This window comes from Pleurodeles waltl, chromosome 2_1 (assembly GCF_031143425.1).
Source record: "Pleurodeles waltl isolate 20211129_DDA chromosome 2_1, aPleWal1.hap1.20221129, whole genome shotgun sequence".
Lineage (NCBI taxonomy): Eukaryota > Metazoa > Chordata > Amphibia > Caudata > Salamandridae > Pleurodeles > Pleurodeles waltl.
Genome location: NC_090438.1, coordinates 843366843 through 843393895, shown reverse-complemented (window position 1 = coordinate 843393895; position 27053 = coordinate 843366843). Strand labels below are relative to the sequence as shown.

The 27053-nt window shown below is 44.5% G+C and overlaps 1 protein-coding gene across 1 annotated transcript in view; it reads left to right on the top strand.

Annotated features, from left to right (window-relative positions):
* Positions 1 to 11531: 11531 nt before the first annotated feature.
* LOC138269366 (pyrimidine-specific ribonucleoside hydrolase RihA-like) overlaps positions 11532 to 27053 on the top strand; it is a 110931-nt gene continuing 95409 nt past the window's right edge. Inside the window, exon 1 of the mRNA XM_069218789.1 lies at positions 11532 to 11796. Coding sequence (XP_069074890.1) covers positions 11602 to 11796 — 195 coding nt within the window. The 5' untranslated portion in view covers positions 11532 to 11601. The remainder of the gene's footprint in view (positions 11797 to 27053) is intronic.

Sequence of the window (27053 nt, the reverse complement as noted above, 5' to 3'; positions counted from 1 at the left end):
CGTAGGGATGGCGCAGCCACGCAGAGTCTGGTGTTCTAGCTGTGGTTTCAGTAAATCAATTAATTCTAGTATGGCAGTGCTGCTAAGGCGATATTTGTCATAGATCTCTTCCTCAGTTTGCTGAAAAAGAGTCTGCCTTGTTCTATATATCTTCTCCTATCTGTGGCCCCTCCTCCTCCTCAGCTGGGCGGCGTGGACTCTCCTCCTCACTGCTATCAGGTATATCTCCGCCATCTTGAGTAACCCAGATGCCTTCTGGGTCTCCTTTTATACTTTGGTTATGGGTACCACCTGCTCTGAGTTAGTGGTAAATTGCAAGTGCAAACTGGGCTTTTTGCGACCAGTCGCAATTTGCGAGTTGCAATTGCATACGGTTTGCGACTCGCAAATTGCGACTTGCTATTTGCGGGTCGCAAAATGGGGTCGCAAATTTTGCGAGTTGCTAACGACTCACATCGCTTTTTGCAAGTCGGAAATGGGGTTTTTGCATCCCATTTCCGATTTTGCGGGGTCACAAATAGCGATTCGGGCCATTTGCGACTCGCAAAACGTTGCTACATCTGGCCCTAAGTCCCTAGTACATAATAGGGAAAGGAGGTTTAGCTATCCCAGTGGACTTAATGCACTTAAGTGTGCACTGCTGTAGTATCTAGTTTAAATCTAAAGTCAGACCTGCCTTGCAGGCTGGTTTTAAAATAAACCTATGTCCAATTTTAACTTTGGAATTTAAAGTACTTCCAAAGTCCAAAACTCCCTTTGAATAACGTGTGTCACCCCCACGGCCTGCCCTAGGTGCCTGCAGGGTAGGGTGTCTTGTTATAAAAAGCAGGGACAATATAAAATATGTTTTATGTGCTCTGGTAGGACAAAATTGCAGAATTCGTTTTTGTCATATTGAAGTGCTGTTAGCTCCATACGCTAAAATGAAAACATTTATTAAACTTTAATAAGTCTATCTTCAATTGGGAATTAGCTAGCAATGTCATTCAAGGTATCAAAGTCATAGTTACAATAAATCCAATAACTTGCCAAGGTCGGATTTATTATAACTATTACAGAAAAGTAGTTTTAAAACTTACTGTCCTGAAGTTACCTAAACCAGCCTTGAAGCAACCTCTTCTGCCTGGTCAGTCTTCTTACAACCTGGGCCAAGCTGCTCTCTGACTAGGTGTGACAAGTTTCATAGTGTTCCAATGGGGGAAATCAGGGCAAAAAGGATTACTCTCGTACAGTCACATACTAGAAGAGGAATATAATATATGAGGTTATAAGCAGTGCATGGCGGGTGCGCAAGCAAGTTATAGTTAGCTCAGTAATCTATAGCTGGAGAAATTAAAGAGTTTTTTGCTTTTTCAGTGAATATATATATAGTGATTTTATAGTTACGGGTAAATGTCAGTTAACTCAAAGCATTTTAAACTTTAAAAACAACTGAAATCCATCAGTTATAGGTAATTGAAGTAACTATAACTGATGACCCCGCCATGTACAGTGTTGTCATCAATGATGGCATTTCAGATGTCGTCAGTGATGTTATCAATGAAGCCACAGAACATCATGAGTGATGTAATAGGTGAGTAATAAGCAATGCATGGTGAGGGTGGGAGTTAGAGTTACTTCAGTTTACTATAACTCATGAATTTCAGTAATTTTTAGAGTTTAAAATGTTACTTTTAACTGATATTTTCAACCAACTACAACAAATTGTTAACCTTTGTTTTTTTCAGTCAGTTTCTGAGGTTTGTCAATGTAAAGTAATAATATAAAGGAGTATCATTTTAAGCAAGGCAGACCTGCTGTCTTTTCAAAGAGTCAGAACAAAAAATGTAAAAAGGTTAGCCCACCAATATATAAAATAAACTTATTTGGTTTGCCAGAAAGTCACCCCAATGAATGTATCAATAACGATAATTTAATATATTCCTTAGAAAGTTAACACATGGCAAGTCTCAAGAAAAGCCATTGTCATACAACTTTGTATTCAAAACAGCCATAAACATGTGTTTTTGTGTTTTTAACACTCTTTGGGCCATAAGATGCACCCATAACACCCCTATCCACACACACAGTTGTGTTCAGATGTCACCATGGCTCCTGCCAGAGCCAGGAGACATGGGGAAAGGCAAGTTAGGGGCCAGAGTATAATTGAAGCAGCTATTTAAGGAGCAAAATTAAATGTGATGTTTCTTTCTGGTTGCTCTGTTTTTCCTGCTTTACAGTGAAAAACAGAATGGAGATATTTATAGCAACATGCTTAGTTTTTTGTTAGAATTGTTTTGCATGTTTCTACATTTTCCGAGCTACTACACCCTTTTTTTTAAATTGACTTATATTAGGCTGATTCTAACATGTTTTGCAACACGTTTCTCACAGCTTTTTTGATGTATTTCATCATAATCAAATAACTTTAATTGATTTTTTTGAAAAATCATGTAAGTGTACAATACAATAACTATACCATAATACATTAAAAACAGATTAAAAAATCTATACATGGCAAAGAGAGAACACATTTTAAAATACCTCAAGCAAACAAAATCAGTAATGCACATTGGCCTGAAATAAAGCGCTAAGTACAAGGATAATCTGCCTTACAGGGCATCCAGCAAGAAAAACAATCTACAAAGATGTGAACAAGCTGGAAGACTAGGAACTTGCCCTAAAAACACCCACCAAAAACCAAGACACCTAAAAAACACAGATTTGGTGTGGATAAAAGTTGTAAATATAAAAATGCAGGTCTAATTTGTCTGAAACCCATGGGCAATAAAAGAGGCCTAATTTACATACGGGTAGAGAGGCAAATCTGGGACAGATAATCACAACGTGCATTGTGTCACAAGCAGATACATTATCAGAGGCACAGGGGTCGATTAGATGATGTAAGCCAAACCACACTCAGAACAAGCAGCTGATGGAAAGTACCAAGTCTGAAATATGTCAAAAGATGCTTCTGAAGTTGTGGCATTTCCAAAAGTAGATAAGGTTCAATTCCCTTTAATGATTTGACCATTGCATATTGTCTCGTGGACAACTTGGTCAAAACTGAGCCCCTCGATCTGCTTTCGTCCTGCGGGAAAAGGCCTGTTTTACCCACCCAGTATCTTTTTTCTTAATTCCCTCAGGCTCTGAGAAAAAGACCAGGCTCCTAAAATGTTAAAAGTTATTTTTTGTATAATAAAGCCATGGAATCTGAAGTGTGTTATCCAGAGATAAGCAATCCCGAAGGATTAGTCCATTTTGTTCTAGCTCCTCATTGTACCAAACTGAACACCAAAGTAAAACCAGACGTACACAAATAAAATCAGAATTACATTTCATACCTAATTCCTCATGCACAATTGCCGCAGGAGTGCTCTCGCCCACTGCTAAAAGACACCTCAGAAACGTATTTTCCATGACCTGAATATTTTCAATGACGGTGTAGTCCCAGATCTCACTTCCGAACGTTGCCATGAGAACACTTTTGACCTTAAATACATCCAACATTATTTTTACAGGCCAGTGACCAAGACGATCGGCAAAATCAATTAGGCCTGTAATAGCTTTTTTTAGGGAAATTACACTTTTTTTTTAATCAGAGGTTTTGATGTATTTAATTTTACACTAGAGATTCTATTTTCATTCTTCATGCATGCAAACATGCTCTCTCTTCTATATGAAAGAGCTACAAAGGAAGGATTTAAGTGGTTTGTAGGAAATGTGATGCTGTGACCATGTATTTTAAGGGATAATGTAGTTCTTGCCATACATGGTAAAGATATTGCAAGTCACCTTGGAGTTCCATATCCATATAAAGGAACTCAGCCTTTGGCCTCATTCTTCGATATCAGAAGTCTTCAATCTGGGGGTCGCGGCCCCCAGGGAGGCCGTGGAGTCCTGGAAAGGGCGTTGCGCATTCCCCGAGCCGATTGTTAAAATGCCTCAGGTGAACTTTGATTTCTTGAATCTCCTGTGCTGTGAAAGCCACCCAGACAGCTAAGGAGGCCTTCATACAAGTGCCCCTGCTTCCTGAATGAAATGCAAATGTGCTCTCCAAGCTGACCTGCAAATGTAAAGAGTAATCTGCGACTGTAAAGGATGCTTGGAACCTGATCGAATCACAAAGCTGTGTGATGACAAACATTTATTCTTTTTTATGGGTAGTGCAAAGAGGAAGTGTGTGTGCTTTTAATTGTAGTTACACAGCACTTACTTCACCTGGAGGTGTTGAAGGGACAGATATTTTTTTTAAAAGGTATCACATTTGCGCTGGTATTACTTAAATCTACTATCTTACATATTCACAGTGCTTTCTGTCACAGGCTGTGACCTTGTGGCACTAAAAATAAACATCACTGTTCTCAACTGCACCAACCAGGATTTAATTCTGTCACTCTCCGGTTACACACAGACCTCTGCAGTGCATTAACAAATGGAGGTTTCAGAATGCACTACAGTGCTTCTCCCACTGAGTAACAACTTTCTTTTATTTATTTTTCATTTAAGCTGGCTGTTAATTTATATGTAGCTACCTGAAGGTGAAAGACTTAAAACAAGGTAGAATATTTTTGGGTTTATTTATGAGAGGATTGCGCTGCTGGAGCGTCAATTTTATTGACGCTCCAGCTGTGCAAGCGTCTCAATTATACATATGAGGTGACGTAAAGCCATCCTGCGTGGCTTTGAATGGCCTCATGGATATGGAGTAAGGCAATGCAGCACAAGCCACTGCAATGCCTAACTTTGCGTCAAGGAGGCGTTCCATGGTCATTGAAGTGGGTGCTCCCATGCAACACCTAGGGATTTTGATGCTGTAAACTGGAGCAGTGCCAAAACCTTACGCCGCCCAAGAGCAAGTATAATGAGGAAAAATGTTTTAATTTCTCCTTGTTTTTCCTCTTTCCATGTGTGTTGCTATCTGCCACACATATAGAAAGAGGTACACTGCCTCTCTGGATTGTTTTTGTGCAGGAAGGTGCCCCTTCCTGCACAGAAACAATCCTGCCTATGTTGGCGCTAGGTAACAATTTGTGCGCCAGCGCATGGGGAAAGGACAGAAATGCACTGTATTTCATAAATAAGGTCCATTCCTTTCTTTTTATATTGGCATAGGGCAGTGTAGCAAGAAGAATTGTGGCACTGAGAGGGTGTTCTGGGTTCAAAAAGTTTGAAGACCTCTGTTCTATAGGGTTATGGAATTCCTCGATGACTTACAATGTCCTTAGGATGTAGGCAGGGGATACTTTATCCCATATATAACAGGCAACTGGGTGAATCACAAGGTGCATAATATACATGACGGAAAACACCAACTTCTGTACATTATAAGTATATTCAGAGTCACTGAGGAGTTCTCCGGCGATATATAGTCATGAGGCTGTACGGAACTGCGAGGTGACTTGGAATAGCCTTAAAATATATAGTAAGGGGTTATTTATTCCATATAATATGTGGGCTTTCTCCCTCTTTCTAAAATCAAATTAAATACACAAAAAGTGGCCATGTATTATGTTTGACACTTTCTCTCTGTCCTGCTTTTTTAGACCTCTGCACCAACTCCACACAGAAAATTAAAAGGCCACATAAAACTGCTACTAAACTGAAGATTCACAAACTCCAAAAAGCCTGCCAAAAAAACGAGAAAAAAACCCAAAAGGATGAACTATAAGTGTGATTGCAAATCCTACACAAACATCACAAACACAAGGCATGGGCTGCAAAATGTGAGCAGGTCGAAAGTGAATGGTGGCATATTGTTAGGCCTGGCCCTTTCTTCAGGGTCATTCCCCAAACTTTTTGCCTTCTCTTCCTAATTCTTCTGACCATTTTTGGCTGACTTTATGACTCTGGGCACTTTACCACTGCTAATCAGTGCTAAAGTACATGTGCTCTCCTTGTAAACTTGGGCCCATATTTATACTTTTTTTGCACCGCATTTGCATCATTTTTTTACAAAAGCGGCGCAAACTTGCAAAATACAAGTAAGTATTGTAAGTTTACGCTGTTTTTACGTTAAAAAGCAGTGCTAAAAAAGTATAAATATGGGCCTTGGTATGAATGGCTTATACCTGATTGTCACATTTAATTTACCTGCAAGTCCCTTGTACAGTGGTATCTCTATACCCAGGGCCTGTAAATGAAATGCTACTAGTGGGCCTGTAGCGCTGCTTGAGCCACCAAATAGCCTTTCAAACCTGTCAAAGGCCTTCTAGAGCAGGACCTGCATGCACAGTTTGCTGCCTCAGGGACCTGGCATCTAAATCTACCTGCCAGGCCCAGAACTCCCCTTTTACTACATGTACATCACCCCTAAGGTAGGCCATAGCTAGTCCTATGGGCAGCTGCTATGTATGTGAAGGCAGGACATGTGCCTAGTAGCGTGGCCTGTTCTGGTAGTGACAAACAGCCTACTTGGTTTCTCACTGCTGTGAGTTCTGCCTCTTCATAGGATTGCATTGGAAATGCCCTGTCTTATGTCTGATTTATGAGGGGTAGCGAAGGCATGTTTGGTACGGTTGTAATGGTAGTGAGAAATGCTGCTTACTGGTGTAGGTGGATTTTTTTAATATCATTACAGAAATGCCACTTCTAGAAAGTGAGAATTTCTCTGTGCTTATGACTCTGGTGTTTTGCAGCTTGACTCCAACTCACATCTAGGCAGAGTGACAGTTGAGCCTTGTGCTTACTTTTCAGACAGCCTGTACACATTTTGAATGGTCTTCCTGGGCTGAGAGAAGGGGGAGGCGGGGCACGCATGCATCTGTAAAGGCTGTGCCCTGGCCTCACTTAAAAGAGTCATTTACCCCCAACTGATGTCAGGAGCCTGTGCTGGAGGAGAAAGGGGACACCCCCAGAACCAGTTGTAGCTGATTAAACCCCCCCCTCCTCTTCATTGGAAATGCTTTGCAAAACTGAGTGCAAGTACAGGGGATTTTTCCCCACAATTTACACAAGGAACATACTTGGAACTGGACACAGACCGCTGCTAGAGGGACTCACCAGGACCCGCCTTGAACTGCTGCTGCTGTGCTGAACGTGACCTGCTAGGTCACTAAGGGGAACTGCCACTGATTGCATCCCCTTTGTGCTGGCCTGTTGCTGGGCCCTGCCACCCTGTTCTTCGTTTGTGTCCCCCAGGGGCTGGGTGCTGTGGCCTCTGCCCCTGCATCTGTGGGATCACTAGTGTGAGGATGGCGCTAGATGTAGAAGCCCTGCGTTGAGCTGAGTGCTTACCCCGGCTTCACTGAGCGCCTTCAGAGTGCCTTGCTTTCATTCCCTAAAGTGTATGAAGAGCGATTCTTTTGTTTTAATTACCTAGTGCTGTGAGGGCGCTTCCTTTATTTCCCTGAATGGGGAAAAATCACTGCTGCAGCCCGGATTCCTCGAGCGCGTCTCAAATGTGCATCTCCTGGTGCCCCCGGGGTACGAACCGGGGAAGAGTGGAGCAACTGTGCTCCCACCAGTACCGTGAGGGTGATGCACCCGGTGAGGAGCGCCCCAGGGGCACTGGTGGATCCTGTCTTTGGTATACTCTCACCGCCTTGGGAGAGGATGGGCCAATCCCCGCAGTGACCCTGCAGCTGCAGGGACTCCTCAGCAAGTCTCCTCTGGCCAGAGGATTGGAGGCGTATTCCTCCCGGACCCAAAGAGGACCAGAGGGCCCCATGAGTCTACGGAGGGGCCCGAGCCAGGAGGTTTCCCCTCGTAGGGCTCTTTGGGGTGAGTGTAGCCACGGGCAGGGTGGCAACCTCGACGGCGCTCCCCCGTCCTTGTTGAGCCCCTCCGGGTGATTGTTTGGATCGCAGGTGGGAAACCTCACCGGAGGTTCCTCGCTCCTGCTGTCCCTACTCCCCTGCTTGTTGGATCAGAGCGGAGGAGCTTCAGGGTCAGAACACGAGCGGCCCTGTTGTTCCGTGGGGGCCCACACCCTAGGACGAGGTCGTGGCCTGGCCATGAGTTGTTAGGGACATTTGAGGTTGTTTTCTCTGGGAATGTCACACTCTATGTGCATTCATAACATGTCACCTGTTTTCTGACAACCTTATATTGGGCATTCATAAGAGTATGTTCACTAGGGCAAGCTTACCTTTAGTAATGTGCTTACTGTGATATTGTGCCTTTCTGGTAATGTATTTTTACCATGATAAGTACATGGGTCTAGTAGTGCTCTTTTGGCTACTGCTTATGTTGTGGAATACTGAGTACCTATGTGTTCCATTATGACAAATGCTTATTTCTGAAGAGTACCAGTAATCTATGTAATGTTCTGACAACTGCTTGGGTAGCAGGGTATTACTGACATGTTATGTTTGGTCTAATTATGTTTTGTGCAATACAGTTTATTTTTACATAACTTGGTGTTGTGTTCCTTTCTGGTGTATTTATTGCATCACGTATGTTGTGTGTGTCGCGCAAACGCTTTACACATTGCCTCCGGGTTAGGCCTGACTGCTCGTGCCAAGCTACCCAGGGGGTGAGCAAGGGTTATCTTGGATGTGTAACTCCCTTGCCTTCACTAGAGTGAGTTCTGCCTGGCTTAAGTGCATACCCTAGCCAACTAGAAACCCCATTTCTAACAAATATATACACATTGATTGGTAAACAGAGGCACCTTGCATGTACAAAAACTACACGCATCAAAAACATTAACAGACATGGAATTGGACGCCCTGAGTACCTTTCTGGAAACCTAAAACCCTGGGGTCCAGATTACAGAAAATACTGTTTCCAAAATCCTGACGAAGACTGGAGCGACAGGTGTGCCTCACCCAAATGGGATACCCACCCAGGTCTTACAAGGAGATTCAGAAATTTGGGCTGCCATCTTAACTTTGCTTTATCAAACCTGCCTAGCATCCACGCAAATCCTGGAGGGCTGGATTGGCTCTATCCTGAATCCCATTTACAAGAAGGGCAACAGGGTAGATCCATTCAATTACTGCCTCATAGCTCTCCTGGATATTGAAGCCAAGGCTTACGCTTCAGGTTTACTGAAAGTTCTGAAATGCTGAGCCGAAGTGAGCAACATAATTGTACTCATTCAAACAGGATTTAGAGCTAACTCCTCCACCATGGATAACTTTATGGCCCTATCTTACCTAATCCAATGGGCAACAAGCAACAACCAGCTCCAGCTCTTCGTCTGTGTTTGGGATTATATATGTGTCTTTGACCTCGTTAACAGGACCAGCCTATGGAGAAAGCTCAGGCATTGGGTCATACCTAACAACCTCCTCTGGGCCATCATATCCCTACACATTTGTACTTGGGTGCGCTTTAAGTTAACATCAACAGAGGTTAGTAGGAAAATCCAGAAAGATAACAGCCTCAAGCAAGGCTGCATTCTGGTGCCCTTGTTAATTAACATCTACACCCCAGACGTGGGTGCAGCATTAAAATAAGCAATTTAATCCTGCTCAAAATTGGAAACATTACAGTCCCACTACTTCAATATGCTGATGACATCATCCTTTTGTACCATTCTAGAGTAGGCATACAGAGGGCCCCCTAATGCTGTGCATAAGTACAACCAGAACAACAAAAAGGATGGGAAGTGGTTCCAAGATCGAGGTACTAGTCTTTGGTAATCCAACCAAAAAAATACATTTTACCTGGAGCCTACTTCACTAAAAATCAAAACAGCGGACAGCTACAACCACCTAGGTGTCTGGGTATCAACATAAGAGAGAGCTAAAAAGCACCTGATATTTACTGCGGCAAAGACATAAGCAAATATTATCAAACTGTGCAAACTAAATAATGCCCTGAAATACCCTTCAACCATTCCAATAAGATAAGTAATAGCAGCAACCCTCCTACCGATGATCAAGTACAGCCATGAAGCCCACCTGGGTCAACTAGTCAATATTATGGATAAGTACCAGCACCCACATACCTCTAAGGCTGAAATTTAGTCAAGAGGGCCAAACATAGGCAAACATGGCGTCCTTCGTAAATTATTACTAAAGGCTGAGAAAGGACCCACCCAACCCCATGAAAGCTGTCTTTCAGAAAATCTTCACCCAAGAAGCGAACCCATGGTCGCTATATCTTCAAAGATCTATTGCCACTCGTCAAATTGACCAGTCCGCACTGGATAGTCTGCAACTCTTGTGTGCCGCCATCAAAGGAACGTTGAAAAAACAAATGAAAAAACACTGCCAAAGGCAAGTGACATGGATAAACATAATTAATCCAAACTATTGCTAGCAGGGGGGTAATCATATGGCAAAGCTCAACTAGACTGCCTTCGACCTCAACCTTACCTTAGCTGCTCCCTTCTGAAAGCATGCTTTAAACAAATTATGTTTGCAAGGGTAATGGGTCTACAATCTAGAGAAGTAAACCCCAAGTGGCAGTCACTTATTAAAACTTTCAACTGCAGACTTTGCGCCTACAAGTATGAATCTTTCAATCATCTACTATGATGTTGTGTGACTTTCCTGAATCTACCCTGTACATTATTAAAACCATTCTTCCTGGCACACTGCAGCCGTATTACGAGTCCATTATATCCTATGGAACTCGTAATACGGCTGGTGGTATATCCGTCACTTTACCGTCACTTTTGGGACGGATTAACACTCCTCCAAAGTTAGAATAACCCCCATAATGTGGCTATAACCCAGAGGCATATTTACCAAAATGTCATGCAACACAGGGCAGCAAGCAAAGTAGCTACACTGCATTGTGTGCAACACTGCATTGTGTGAAGGGGTGTTGGCAGAAATGATTACAAAGATATGGAGCATTTCTTCTCAGATTGCAGCACATACAGAAAAGAGGAAATAACAAAGAGAAAAAAAAAGATTCTTCTCCTTGTTAGGCCATCCTCTGAGAGGTGTAGCAATTTTACGCGATCACAGGCTTGCAAACCTTTGTAAATTTGGGACTGTGTGAAATCCAGGCTTGGATGCATGAAAACTCCCATGTTCCACCCGTGGAACGCCTCCTACAATGAAACGTAACGTAATGCAGTGCAAGCCTCTGCATTGCGTTACATGCAAACGACGCAAATTGCCCGTTGCACATTCTCTGTTAATAGTAGCAACGAGCATTTTGCGTCATGAATGCCCCACAAAAGTGGTGCAACCATAACGCAAAATGTTACTAAATATGTCCCCCGGTGTTCACTCTCGCCGAGCCAGTGGAACTGGCAAAGTCTGGCAAATATATCAGCTTCACGCAACTATGCATAAAAGAGGCGAATAATGGGTTACATTGCACGAGGTAATGTCTAACTCTCGAATCCGTTAACTGTGCACGAACAGGCTTCAGTTAGAGCAGTTTCTGCAGCAGAATATTCAGTCCCACGTTTAAGAACGGGCGCTTCAAATCCTGTTTACTGTCATCAGAACATCATGTGCTTTTTTTCTTGGAAAGGGGGTGGGTGCGAGATACGCTGCGCTGAAGCCCTGAGGCTGAGGAGTTGACTTGTGTGCCTGTCTAGATCCGTCTCGATACCAGCATGTGAGGGGCGTGGTTCTCACGACCCCAGGCGGCAGCATCGGACTTCTAGTCTCAACAAATACCCCGCGAAACCCGACCTTGGTCTCACTCTGGTCTTGTCTCTTCCTGCGATCTTGCTGTTGAATAGCTTCCTCGTACCCTGCCTGCAAGATGTCCCACGCACCGAAGAAGCTTAAGTTTCTCATCGACGTGGACTGTGGCACGGATGATGCCCAGGCTATCATGATGGCCGTGGCTGCTCCTCATGTGAAGGTGCTGGCCATCACATGTGTCGGGGGCAACACCCCGCTGGAGAACGTCTGTAAAAACGTGTTGCGAGTGCTGAAAGTCTGCAATAGATCTGAGGTGAGTACAGGCGTTCCTCTGGCCAGTGAGGTGGGGCTGTTTTTTTTTTTTTTTTTTACTTCAGTCTCACCCATGCAAACCTGTACAGCCGGAAGAGTTTATGAGTTGCCTGCATAGCTCACAGGTTTCCCAGGTTCATGCCTTATGAGATGAACCCGTCCATGCTGTTTTCTTTGAATTCTGGAATTTGTAGTCCTGGTTTTACAATAGAATAAGGTATTCTACCACTCACGGAGTTCAAAGACCAAAACTGCCCTGGTGCAGCTCATCGCATCCGAACTTGTGAAACTTGGCGGTGTTAGGCATGCTGGTAGGGTCAGCTCAGCCTTCCATCCTTCCGATTAACTCTGTAGTATAGCGTCTGATGTTTTGAGAGATTAAAATGAGCAATTTGTCATATATGTATTACCTACTATTTCGAAATTGTAGAGCACGTAGCATAGAATGTGGTGCCCTGAGCACACCTATCACGGCTCTGTCCTGCTTACAACGGGTCAATGCACCTACTGCAGAAGTATACGTGCAAATTGCAGGTTCAAAAATCAACAGTCTCAGCTTAGTTTTTTTGTCCTGCTGCGTGGCTAAAACGAGTTTAATTACAGTACTGAAACATCCAGGGGTGGACAGGCCCTTCATCCCACCGGCAGTTCCCCGGTGAGTGCGATGGGGCCCGCAACTGTTGCCTCTGATACGTATCTCAACTCCTCGAGGCAGGAGTGTAGGAGACAATAAATTTCTGGGGGGGACAGGGACAGCCTTGGGGGACTTTCAATCAACCCTATACAAATCGCTCGTTGTTAACGAACTGCAGGCTCCGATAAATATACACAATCATATATATATATATATATATATATATATATATATATATATATATATATATATATCTATATATATATACATAGGAAGTGAAATAGGGAGAAAGGAAGGCATGTTTTCACAGTCTGAAAGTATCTTTTATTGTTATTTACATTCACAAAGTAATTAGCTCAAATGTGAAAATAACATGTTGATTAACCTTACATCTTCATGCACCGAGCAAATAAAGGTAGGAGGGTAAAAAGGAAGAACATACTCTTTGCGCCCCACCCCCGTCATGCCCTTCGCCTCATGCCATTTGGAGCCGCACTGGAGAGATCAAAAGCGATTAGTTACAACAGTTGTAAACTGTGCTCGGAAACCATAGTTCTAATAACACTTCTGCTCCTTTGTGTGATCTTGGGAAGCTCAGCTCCACATCAGTCATAACTAGGAGCATTTCAACTGAAGAAGCTCTTGGAGTTACAGGCTATATAAACATGGATTCTCTAATCTCTGTATAAACTACAGTCACTAATTTCTTTAGAAACGGCTGTTTGTGATGCACCAATTCACTGCGTATAAAGAAAAGACATTGACTGATTATAAAGAAAAGAAATCAGAAAAGACTATGATAGGGTTATTACAGTCGAATTCTGACATTACATTGTCTTCTGCCAGAGCTAGCAGCCAAGGTAAAAGGCAGATCAGGTCACAGAGCATAATTAATGCAGCTGTTTAAAGCAAAAAAATTGAATGTTGCTTTTCTTTCTTCTGCTGTACTTTAATAGCTTGGAATGACAGAAGCTATGCCCTAGGGTTTTAAGTGGTTTGTGGGAAAGTTGGTGGTGTGACCAGGTATTATATGGGGTAAAATACCCCCTGAATACATAAGGATATTGCAAGTCACCTTAAAGTTCATACCTTATAAACAAGCATTGGCATAGCCAATAGGTCTCGCCTATGCAAGTTCTATTGCCTTTGCCAATGTGTTTTAGCCATGCTGTACACTAGTGAGACTACTATTCAGCATGGGTGAAAGTTAATGGCATAAAGGAGAATGATGTGTCACCGACTGGTGTGGCGTAGTATCATGGAGTAAGTAGAGTGTCCTAGAATGGAGCAGTAAACTAACTTTAAAGGAAAAGGGGTCCCTTGAATAAAATGCAACACCACTCCCATAAACAATGATATTAAAGTAGTATGCAAACGGAATGTGTCATGCATTTATTCAATCAAAATATAAAAGATCAAATGTAGTGGGAAAACATCAACAGGGGAAATCGAGAAAGACTGATATTAGGGCATTACACAAGTTATCTGGATGACCCAATGTCACCAATTACAAGAAAAATTTAAAAAGTAACCTATATAGTACAGTGGTTTGGAGGAGGCTGGCCTGGTTTGTAGTGGGTACCTATGGTACTTACACCTTATACCATGTCCATTTATCCCTTATTAGTGACATGTAGGCAGTGTCTAGACGCCAGGCTCTCTAGGGGTAGCTGTAGCCAAGGCTTATCTAGGAGACATGCAAAGCTCATGCAATACCACTGTAGTCACACAGTACTCACACACATTAAAGAAAATACTAAGGGGGTCATTCTAACCCTGGCGGTCCAAGACCGCCAGGGCTAAAATGACGGGGGCACCGCCAACAGGCTGGCGGTGCCCCGCTGGGCATTCTGACCGCGGCGGTTCGGCCGCGGTCAGAAGTGGAAAACCGGCGGTCTCCCGCCGGTTTTCCGCTGCCCAAATGAATCCTCCATGGCGGCGCAGCAAGCTGCGCCGCCATGGAGGATTCTGACACCCCATACCGCCATCCTGTTCCTGGCGGTTCTCCCGCCAGGAACAGGATGGCGGTATGGGGTGTTGCGGGGCCCCTGGGGGCCCCAAAAAGAATTTCAGTGTCTGCTTTGCAGACACTGAAATTCGCAACGGGTGCAACTGCACCCGTCGCACCTTCCCACTCCGCCGGCTCAATTCTGAGCCGGCGTCCTCGTGGGAAGGGTGTTTTGCACTGGGCTGGCGGGCGGCCTTCTGGCAGTCGCCCGCCAGCCCAGTGCAAAACCCAAAATACCCTCAGCGGTCTTTCGACCGCGGAGCGGTATTTTGGAGGGGGAACTCTGGCGGGCGGTCTCCGCCGCCCGCCAGGGTGAGAATCACCCCCTAAGTGTTACAAAAATAAAGGTACTTTATTTTAGTGACACAAATGCCAAAAATACCATAGAGACTATACTCCCTTAAAAGGTAAGTAATACACCAATTATATACACTAGTATGCAGCAATAGCAATAAAAACAGTTAGAAAACCGTGCAATTAGTGAAAATCACAATGGTTAGAAATGGGCCTAGGGGAAACACAAACCATATACTAAGAAAGTGGAATGCGAATGTCGGTTTCCCACCAAGGCAAGTGTGGAGTGTACAGGGGCGCTGGGAGTATTAGAAAACACCAAAGGTAAGTAATAGAACCCACCTCAGAGCCCACGAAAGCAGAAGTAAATCACAGTAACTTTCCTAGAACACACAAGAACACGAGAAAGAAGATAATGCAAGAACCAGAAGATACTTCAAGACACAAAGGGTGGCTTCCTGGACCTAAAGACCTGTGGAAGAATGGGACTAAGTCCAAGAAGCACAGAAGAGTCCAGGGAGGACAGGAGCCCCTGCTAACCCGGATCAAGGTGCAAAAGAAGAACCACTGGTGAAGAACAACAGTCAGTACTGCACCCAAGAAGATGGATGCGGGTTCGTGGCTGGTGCAGATGATATCCCACACCGGATGGATGATTGCAGTCTGGTTTGCATCGCTGGATTCCACCAACAAGCCTTGGCACAGACAAAGCTCATCGTTAGCGGAAAACGGCCACCCAGGAGGAGGAGTCAGAGGGGGCTCTCAGCAACTCAGAGAGCCCACAGAATACCAGGCAGCGCACATAGGAGTCCCCAGCATGGGGACAAAGGAGTTGCAAAAGGAGGCCCACGCAGCACAAAAACAAAGGTTCCCACGCCGCCAGAGAACCACTCAGGAAGCGGTGCATCTCAGGAAGGAGTGCTGGGGGCCGAAGCTACATGGTACACAAAGAATTTCATAGAAGGATGCCAACAAGCCTTGGCAACTGAAAAACACGTGGTGCACAGGAGTACTGTCTTGCGTGGGAAGGCAAGCTCTTACCTCCACCAAAGTTGGACAGTAGGACGTCAGGACCATCAGGACCACTTCAGTCCACCACCCGTGATGCAGGATCCATGCAACTCCGCAGGAGAGGGGACCCATGCAGATGGTCATCGTTGCAGAGAGGTGCCTGCTGAAGCAGGGGAGTGACTCCTTCACTCCAAGGGAGATTCGTTTATTCTTCTGGTGCAGACTGAAGACAGGCTGTCCTCTGAGGATGCACAACCGGGAAACAGTTGCATTTGCTGGCAAGAGCTGGAGATACAATGTTGCAGAAGTCGTCTTTGCTTCGTTGTTGCAGTTTGTGGAGTTCCTGGAGGGTCCAGATGCAGTTTCTTAGGTGAGAAAGTGAAGTAAAGGATGCAGAGTTTTGCAATCTGAATCTGAAGAACCTCTCAAAGGAGAGACCCTAAATAGCCCTGAAAGGGGGATTGGTCAGCTAAACAGGTAAGCACCTATCAGGGGACGGCTCTGACACCACCTGCTGGCTCTGGCCACTCAGATGCTCCCAGAGTTTGCTGCCAACTTGGAATCCAAGATGGCAAAACCCAGGGATCCTCTGGAGGAGCTCTGAGCAGCACACCTGGGGTGGTGGTCCAGTTTCGTGCCAGAGCAGGGACTGGGGGTACCTGAACCGGTGTAGACTGGATTATGTAAGGAGGACACCAAATGTGCCCTTCAAAGCATTTCCAGTGGCCTGGGGAAGGAAGCTACCCCTTCCAAACCTATTTCCAATGAGAGAGGGTGTAACACCCCTCTATCAAAGGAAATCCTTTATTCTGCCTTCCTGGGCTTGAGCTTCTCAACAAACAGGAGGGCAGAAACCTGTCTGAGAGGTGGCAGCAGCTGGGGCTGCCTGGAAGACCTCAGAAGGCTGGAATGGCAATACTGGGGGTCCTCTAAGGAGCCCCCAGAGTGCATGGAATCATACAACCAATGCTTGCAAAAGCCTTGGGGTATGATTCCAACATGTTTGATACCAAACATACCTATGTTCAGAGTTACCATTATGTAGCTGGGAATAGGTAGTGACCTATTTCCAGTACACGTGTAAAATGGCATCCCCACACTCCTGAAGTCTGGGGAAATGGTCCTGGAGGTCGTAGGGGCACCTCTGCTAGTGCAGGGGTGCCCTCACACACAGGTACTCTGCACCCTGCCCTCAGGGCTGGAGGGCCTGCTATAGGGGTGACTTATAAGTGACCTGGTGCGGTGTAACTGGCAGTGAAAGGGTGCAAGCACCTTTTCACGCAGGCTGCAATGGCAGTTCTGTAGAAGCCATTGCATGGGCTCCCTATGGGTGGCAAAAAAAATGCTGCAGCCCCTAGGGATCTCCTGGAACCCCAATGCCCTGGGTACCTAAGTACCATATACTAGGGACTTATAAGGGGGCACCAGTATGCCAATCTTGGGTGAAATACTGGGTTACCAGTATGAAACAACCATAATTTAATGGAGAGAGCATAACTACTGGGGTCCTGATTAGCAGGATCCCAGTAGACACACTCAAACACACTGGCAAACAGGCCAAATGTGGGGGTAACCAAGCTAGAAAGAGGCTACTTTCCTACAAGGTTAGCATCCACAATAGTGATTTACATGCTGTTATATACCCACTTTTACATGAATGACTCAAATAGTGAATCAAGAAGTCATTAGCTCATAGTACCTATGCTTATGCCAACTTATGTACAATATCACAAATTCAAGTCAAGGTACTTTGGCCGACGATATTTCGCTCCCCTGGACAGGTATCAGGATCATCCTAAGCCTTCGTTAAGCTTGAGTTAAAGGGGTTACATAGTGCTTGTAACCAAAACAGCGAAGATAAATCTGACTCACGTCTCATATGAGTGACAAGGCAATCAATGGAGATCTGAATCTCTAATCAAGCGTCAATGCCATAAAGTAGTAGTAGAGTGGAGTAGTGTCACAGTGTAATAGAGTGTCATAGAGTGGAGTGGCAGAGTGTCGTAGAGTGGAAAGGCATAAGTGTGAGTGAACTGGAGTAGAGTGAAGTAAAGTAACGTGAACTTGCATAGAAAAAGTTGGGTAGAGTGCTGTTGAGCATAGTACATTGTTGTATAGTGGAGTGGCATAGAGAGTTGTGCAGTGGCGTTGAGTAGAGTATTGTAGATTGAAGTGGCATAGAGTGGTGTGGAGTGGCATAGAGTGGAGTAAAGCGGAATGGAGTGGCGTACAGGGAGTTGTGTAGGGAGTTAAAGAGTGGAGAAAGTGTTAGAGTTTAATGGAATAGAGTGTCAGTCTAGTATCATGGAGTATAATGTCAGAGTGAAGTGTCAGAGTGGAGTTGGGTGGTCTAGAGTGAAATGGCATAGAGTACAGTGGTGCAAAGTAGATTGGCGTAGAGTGTGGTGGTATAGAGTGCGTTGGTTTTGAGTAAAGTGGTGTAGAGTGCATTGACGAAGACAGCACTGGTTTAGCGTACAGTGCAGTAGCGTAGAGTGGTGAAGAGTAGAGGGGAGCAGAGTGGAGTGGCACTGCATAGATTGCAGTTGTTCAGAGTGCTGTGTCATAGAGTGATGCAGTGCATGGTAGAGTGGAGTGGTGCAAGGTAGAGTAGACTGGTGTAGAGTGCAATGGTGGGGTGCAGTGATGCAGAGTAGAGTGGCATAGTGTAGTGGCATATGGTACATTTGTGTAGAGTGGCATATAGTTGAGTGGTGCAGAGTAGAGTGCAGTGGTGCAGAGTAGAGAGGAGTATAGTTCAGTGACAGAGTGCAGTGTTGCAGAGTAGTCATAAAGGGCAGTGGTGTAGAGTAGAGTGTCATAGAACGCATTGGTGTAGAGTAGAGTGGCATAGAGTGCATTGGTGTAGAGTGCAGTCATGTAGAGTGATACAGAGTAGAGAAGAGTGGCTTAGAGTACAGTGGTGCTGAGTAGAATAGAGTGGCATAGAGTGCAGTGGCATGGAGTAGATTGCTGCAGAGTACAGTATAGTGGTGAAGAGTAGATTGTTGCAGAATGGAGCATAGTGATGTAGAGTGCAGTAGCATAGAGCGGTGCAGAGCAGATTGGAGTGGCGCAGGGTACATTGGAGTGGTGCAGGGTAGATTAGACTGGCATAGCATAGAGTGGAGTTGCGTAGATTGCAGTCGCATAGAGGAGATGATTTCAAAGTAGAGTGAAGGGCCTACAGTGGAGTCGTGTAGAGCAGAGTAGATTAGAGTGCAGTGGTGCAGAAAAGAGTGCAGTGGGACAGAGTACAGTGGCATTGAAGGCAGTGGTGCAGAGTAGAGTGGCGTGGAGTTCAGTGGCAGAGTGCAATGTTGCAGATTAGAGGGTCGCAGAGTACAGTGGTGTATTGTAGAGTGGCATAGAGTGCAGTCGTCTAGAGTGCTGTGGTGCAGAGTACAGTGGCATTGAAAGCAGTGGAATAGAGTGCTGCGGTGCAGAGTAGATTGGCATAGAGTGAAGTGGCATAGAGTGCATTGGATTTGAGTAAAGTGGTGAAGAGTGTAGGGGTGTATTGTGCAATGGTTAGAGTAGAATAGCATAGATTGTAGTGTAGAGTGGTGTAGAGTAGAGTGGTACAGCATAGATTGCAGTGGCGTAGAGTAGCACAGAGTGGAGAAAAGTGGCGTAGGGTGCAGTGGCATAGGGTAGATTGTTTCAGAGTACAGTGAAGAAAAGATAGAGAAAAGATAATATACTTCAATATGCTGAAGTATGTAACAATAACAACATAAATAATAACGCTAGACATAACGGCCCAAAATGAAATATGGCTTCTCCCTGTTAGCCACTCTATAATCAAGCCCTTCATTACCTAGATAACAAAACATTAAACATAAATGTTAGAAAAATATACCCTTCTAATAGCTAAATTGTTGTGTGAAAAGGTCAAATCTGGGCCCAATCTCGACTTCACTGTTTCACCAACTGGTGTGATCTTAGGCAAATACAAATACTGTGTTTCACAGTCTCCTTTCTAGCCTGCAGGTGTCATACTGAGTGGGACTCTGTTATCTCTTTAGATCTTGCTCAATTGTCTTGCAGCTCCTCTTGAAGGCATCCTGCAGTGCTCCTCTTCAAGGCAGCAGGTGATGCAGACAGTAATCATCCAAAACTCTTCTCCTCCTCGTGCCCTTTGTTCTTATGAGCACCCTTAATGCCCACAGGTGTGAACAGGACAAACAAAAGAGCAGAGGGCGCAGGGGGCCTCCGGACTCACCTTCATTCTATTACCATCAGATTGGAGGATGGTCGGTACAGGGCTGTTATAAGTAGCGCTTTTGTGCGCTAATGGCCCTCTGAATAATAGATGTGAGAGGGGAAATTATTGTGTCCCCTTGTCCCCCCCACCTTCGTCCCCTGTGTCCCCCACCCTCCAAAATCTGGGGGGGATACATCCCCCGCGTCCCCCACACTTCCTACGCCCATGCCTCGAGGTTAATACCTCCAGGCACGGGGGGGGGGGTAGTTCTAGAGAGAGAGGGGAAAGATTAGGAAGGTAAAGGACAAAGTGATCAGAGAGGAAGGAGAGAGTAAGAAAGAGCGAATGGTTGAATGGCAAGAGAGCGCGAGGAGACGAAGGGAGCAAGGATAGATAGAGCGTGTCTGTTAGGGCTGTTTTTGCTGCCCCTGTCCGACCCTGGAAAGGTGATGGAAGCAGCGCGACATAATTTTCAGGTGACGGGACATATAGGCCCTCATTCGGACCTTGGCGGGCGGCGGAGGCCGCCCGCCAAAGTCCCGCCGTCAAAATACCGTACCGCGGTCGCAAGACCGCGGCGGGTATTTTGACTTTTCCCCTGGGCTGGCGGGCGGCCGCCGAAAGGCCGCCCGCCAGCCCAGGGGAAAACTACCTTCCCACCATGAAGCCGGCTCGTAATCGAGCCGGCGGAGTGGGAAGGTGCGACGGGTGCTACTGCACCCGTCGCGTATTTCACTGTCTACTATGCAGACAGTGAAATACTAGCGGGGCCCCGCGACACCCCCTACCGCCATCCTGTTCCTGGCGGGCGAACCGCCAGGAACAGGATGGCGGTAGGGGGTGTCAGAATCCCCCATGGCGGCGCAGCGAGCTGCGCCGCCATGGGGGATTCAAATGGGCAACGGAAAACCGGCGGGAGACCGCCGGTTTTCCATTTCTGACCGCGGCCAAAGCGCCGCGGTCAGAATGCCCAAGGGAGCACCGCCGGCCTGTCGGCGGTGCTCCCGCCCCCGTTGGCCCTGGCAGTGCAACACCACCAGGGTCATAATGAGGGCCATAATGTTAACATCATGACCGGTCTTTAACCTCCCTGATCCCGATCAAACGCACTGCAAATATTGGTGTTGGGGAAGCGAGCTCCAGGGCCCTCCCTAGCACAGTACACTGGGCACGGGCGGCAGGCCCCTGACTGGTTCGGGGGCGGGGGGTGTTCCAGAGACTTTGGATGGGGGCCCTCAAGTTCCGTACTGTTTGGTAACACCATATTGATACATATAGATTGGCCCAATTAATAGTTTCAGAATCGACCATACAGCCATATGAGGGCATTCGTTTTCCCGTGTTAAGTTTCACGACATCCAGCCAGTTCAGACAAGAGGGACCGAGTGTGTGATTAATATGTGGGCGCATTACTGCCCTACCAGTGACATAGCCAGTGTGTCATTGACCCTAGAGCTAGCAAACGAATGGGCACTTTGCCAGGGATCAGTGGGCCCACAGGTCTCTGGGCCCCAGTGACACCGCATCTGCTGCATCAGTTCAAACTGTGCCCCTGTGCACTACCCTAAGGGTATGTCATGGAACCCAACTACAGGTGCACATTTGGCCCTGTATTTTCAAAGGCAGATTCCCAACGTTTCACTTGGAGAGATTTCCACCAAGAGGCTGCTTTCAATAGTGGTAAAGTGAGATTATAGGATGGAGGCGTGAGAGAGGAATCCCTACGGGCTTTGCCTTAAATACAAAAACTACACCAGAGTCACATGCATTGGGGGTCATGATGTGGCAAAAAAAGGGAGGGAATCATGATTGATGAAGTGATGAAACGCAGACGCTGTCAATTTATACATTTGTTAAAAAAAATAACGTGCTGTAAAAAATGTAGCAACAAGTAGCACAAGGACAAATGCGACAGTAAAACCATTCTGGATTACTTAATTGCTCGCAGACTGACTGATTTTTTAAAATATCCTGTATTGGAGGACACCTGCTGGTGGTTCATGTACCTGAAGGAGATATCTTTATTTAATATAATCACAGTATTGTTTCATCAAGTAGGATACAACCCCAACCTCTGTGTTACGTTTGAAATAATGTCTTCGTGTTTCTACCAGTATTGAAGTAAAGTGACTGCTACACCTTATAACACTCATTGTCTTACGTAACAATTTATGTATATTCATTTACACCTTTGAATGATTCATTGTCGCTGTATCGTGAGTGTGTGTGTGTGTGTGCATTGCATTGCCTTTGTATAGTGTGTGTGTGTGTGTGTGTGTGTGTGTGAGAGAGAGAGAGAGAGACAAAGTCGTAAAGTACTCTGAGATTCTACATTGGGATGGGTAACGCTATAAAAGAAATTACATCAAAATTCATTAGCAAGTGCTATTTAAATGATTGATAAAGACAGGTATATCTTACATTCTTAAAGGTCGTGCATATCTATTCTATAAGGGGTGAACAAAGTTAAAAATCAAATCATAGATTCTCTTAAGCACTTGTGAAATGATAAGCTGAGTGCCTTTGTTTCCTGCCATGACATTGGCATCTAAGCAATAGGGTCTAGCTATCTCGCAGCCAGGATGAGACTCCATAATCAGGAGTGCCGGTGACCTCTTTTAAGTGAGTCCTCTGTGTTGAGCCAGGCTGGATGTTCTTAATGCTTCTTAATGTGTCCCTCTGCTGGCTATTTGCACTGGGAAAGATTGAGGATATTCACTGTAGCTCGCTTGGATCCTAGATCCAGCTCAATAATAGGTGCCATATCCAGGATATGACTAGCACATTTCATGCAGTACTTGAGGGAGACAATGAGACACAAATCTGAGTGAGCTTTGAAGTGCAAAAAGATAAAAGAGAAACATTCCTGGCTATGGGAGGGTTGATTCTTACATTCAGATTCTGTGATCTACTTACAAAATCTGGGTCGCTTACCCTTATCATAACTACTGACACTGCTATTTAAATTTGATAAGGTCGGCCTCATCTTTTCCTCATGTTATCAGCTTATGCAGTGTTTCTGATTCCACATGAGTGGATAATGTAAGAATGTATTTACAATTTACTATTATAATTTACTGCGTTTTTAGATCACAATGAAGATTTGCAGAGGTTGTGAGCACCTTGCTCACCTGTGCATAATTGACAGATGTTTTCAGTCATCAGTGCTGGAGGCTGAATGCATATCTTGCATATGCTGCTGATTCTGTTGCACAGTCGATTGAATCTATAATGTAGTCTGGAGGCAATTTGCATACAGGCCATGAACGCCACAAACTGCAGATACCTCTGCTAGCCTCAATATTTGCATTTCATGTTAAACATTGTTGTACCAAGTCTGGGGCTTAATTTCAAGAGAGTGACTGTTAGTGTGGCAGTACAGGGTGCCCTGTGCCAGCTATGCATGACTTATGCACTTCAATTATCTGTTTCAACCATGAATCTGCCCAATACTTAATATATAAAAAAAAAAGTAAGTGCCAGGGAACATACTACAGTGGGGTATCATTTTAAATGTTCAAGCTTGAACAACCTACAGACAAAAATAGGTACATTCTATAATGACGAGGATTTAATCTCTAATACCATGTGCTTCTTTGCTTTGAGGTGAATAGAGGGGGACCTTGGGCACACACAAGAACTACCAAGGAGACCAGTTAAATGAGTACCTGACCTATAAACATTAATGGCACCATGTTATGTGGTTCCCACTAAAAAGGTAGGATTGCATATTAGGGTGACAGAATTTCAGGATGAGAGGACTGACTCGTCTACACAATCAAGAACTGTTGGCCCAATTCCTAGCTAGCTCACAGTGTCTCACATGAACCCCCAACCTCCCCAGGGTAACATGATTACAGCAACCTTGAAAATGACACTCTGACTCCCAAGGAAGTTGTGGAAACAGATCTTACCCCTTTCATTGTTTTACTCATGCATGCCCATGGTAAACACAATAACTATTCAATTGAAGGGGTTCAGACGTACATTTATGTAACCAGTTGTATTCTTGCATAGAGAGAATGATCTGTGTTTATTAGGTAGATGAAAAAACAAAACACTGTAACCAGCTGTACCAACTTGGTGAAAAGAATAAACAGTCCAACCATGGTGACCCTACATCAATATCTTCCTACCTATTACTGCCTACAATATGAGAGCATAGTAGGAGTACCCTCTGCCCGATCTGGGAGGGTAGCCGGAGACCTCCATATCTGGAGAGCTGAGCCAGGGAGCACAGTTATAATGAAGTTGTCAGTCCTTCTCTGCAAGATGGAAGATGAGCAACAGCAGCGCTGGATGTCAAAGACAAGATTCGTTCCAGGACAGTAGTAGGCAGAGTGCTCCTCTGACCCATCTGGGACATTGCACCATTTATATAATTGAAACCACACTGTGCTAGGTCACAGAGGTGTTGCAATGAGATGTCTAGATGTTAGAAGCTGTCTCTGAAGCATTAACACAGGCAGTAGGATATCTTGTTCCATGTTCATAGCCTTGAACAGTGTACAGATTACATGTCAAGAAAGGCTAACTAAAAAGAAGCAGCATGTACAAACCATTCTCGAAAAATATTGTGCAAATGGAAAGTGTGTAAAATGTTATTGATAAAAAGTGATGCTAGCCTAAAACGTGTAAAGTGTACAATATAAAACTAAACTAAAATGGAGAACCAGAGCAGGCTTAAGAAGGCCTCACGACACCTGTTCAGGAGGCACTGCTGCTTGTACCACCCATTACCCCTGCCGGCACTACCAATGGCAGTTCCAACAAAACTGCAAATTCTCACTGTACTACAAGTGTGAGAAATCAGACTATTCCAGGAATCCAAAGCTACAAGAACTGCTTTAGCGGCAGCATTAGTCATTTTGAATGTATATTGAATTATTAAACAACTGGTATTCTACTCTTTTCTAAATTGGACAAGCAGCACCACCATGTAGCAGTCGGTCATAATTGCCGGTTTTGACAAATAAGTGCTGGTGCTGAGCATCAGAAACCTGCGGCTCAAATTAAGCACTGTATCCGCCACCACAGAGCACAGAACATAAACTGTGGGCCTTAGTTTTACAGCAGTACAGGTCTAATCCAGTCAATTATCACATGTGATTTATATACTTATTTGGGACAGAAAACAAGCACAGCCTTTCAGAAGGAAAATACTGTATTCATTTACATCCTTTTTTTAGTTAGTGTTATAATTTACAATGGAGCAGGCAACAAAGTGCTCACAGGTGTAGTTCTGTGAACAATAAAATACAATACACACATATAGAATGAAGTGGGATGTCCCCCATTTCTCAAGTATACACAGTCCAAAATATTTTTATGTTCTTCATGTCTAGAGTCAATCAATCATGGACAATCCCTGAAACGATGTTGACAATTCGACCCCCGTACTCATTTCTGCGTTCCTCTATGTGTCTCCTCAGGGCAACAAGTGCCATCTGGCACAGCCACCTAAAGGAAAACAAAGAAAGGCTACCCAAATTCCAATGGGACCATTAGATATGTCAAACAACATATCTTCATACTTACTACATACCTCAATGCTAATCCTAATCCTAGTAAATGCTGAGGTTTCCAGAATACAATGCCATGCCAAAGCTCATCACCAAATTAGATTGAAAAAATGTGTAATGAGATCATTTCAGTGTTGATTCATCAATAAAATCACATCTGCATCTCTATATGAATCCAATTGTCATCCAAGTGTAACAATGCATGGGTTGTACAACACCTTGAGTAAATCTAACCAGGTGGTAAAATTGAGGTTGACAGAAAACCTGTGTCTGCAGTGGACCACATTGCCAATACTTTAGGCGGTTTGTAACTTTATACCATCTCGTGCAAGTCTACAAAGTATCTGTTTCATCCCTCTGCTCCTCAAACTGTATGCTGCCATGTCTACTTAAAGTGTTTGAATATAATTTGAATGGTTGTATCTATATGTCTCTTATTTTATACATATAGATAACACACAGTCATTTAAATATGTTAAGCAAACTTATATAAATCGGTTTGTGTGTATATGTATATATATTTCACTGAAAAAACACAAAAGCTGAAGTGACTTTATAGTTATGTGCATAATAAAATCTAACCTTACATTAAAACCCATAGAAATTCACTAAAAAGCAATGCATAAAGTGATGTTATAGCCAGGTCAAGTAATATCATACAAACAGTTATTTTAAAACAAAAAAAATGGAATTCATCAGTGTTGGACTTGGCCCCTTCTGCAGGGTCATCCCAAACATTTTGCCTTCACTCCTCCCCTTTCTTTTTTGCTGAATTTGTTTTCTTGGCCTTAGTACTCTGTGCACTTTACCACTGCTGATCATTCCTAAAGTGCCTGTGCTCACTCCCTAAAACATGGTAACATTGGCTTATAACCAATTGGCATATTTAGCTTACTTTAAAGTCCCTAATAAAGTGGCACTATATGTGCCCAGGGCCTGTAACTTAAATGGTATTAGTGGGCCTGCAGCACTGGTTGTGCCACTCACTTAAGTAGCACCTTAAACATAACTCAGGCCTGACATTGCTGCCTGTGGGTGCAATTTTAAACTGCCATGTCGACCTGGCAAAATAAACCTTTTGCCAGGCCCAAACCTTCCTTTTTAGTACATATCGATCTCCACCAGGGTACGCCCTGGACAACCCAGAGACTAGGCTGTGGTGTATTTAAAAAGTGGTACATGTGTTTTTAAGTTTTCCATGTTCTGGTAGTGAAAACCCCTTAAATTTGTTTTTCACTCTGCATGGCCTATCATTGCCATAGGATAACTTTGGAGTCACCTTATTACATTTTATAAGTGTAAGTTCATGTTTGGTGACTCTGGAATTGTAATTGGAAACCCCAACTTATGGTGAAGTCTGATGTTACAATTTTTAAAATGCCATTTTTAGAAAGTGGGCATTTTCCTGTCTTTAGTGCCTTTTGCTTTTGTGTCTGCAATCTGTCTTTGGTCATTTGGGTCATATGACTGGGTGTAACTGACAGTTAGGCTTTGTGAATTCCTCCCAGCCAGTCACACAGTTGGGGGATTCGGTGTGCCTGAGTGGCCAACTGCTAGCAGGATGGGTGGGGGCAGAGCTGAG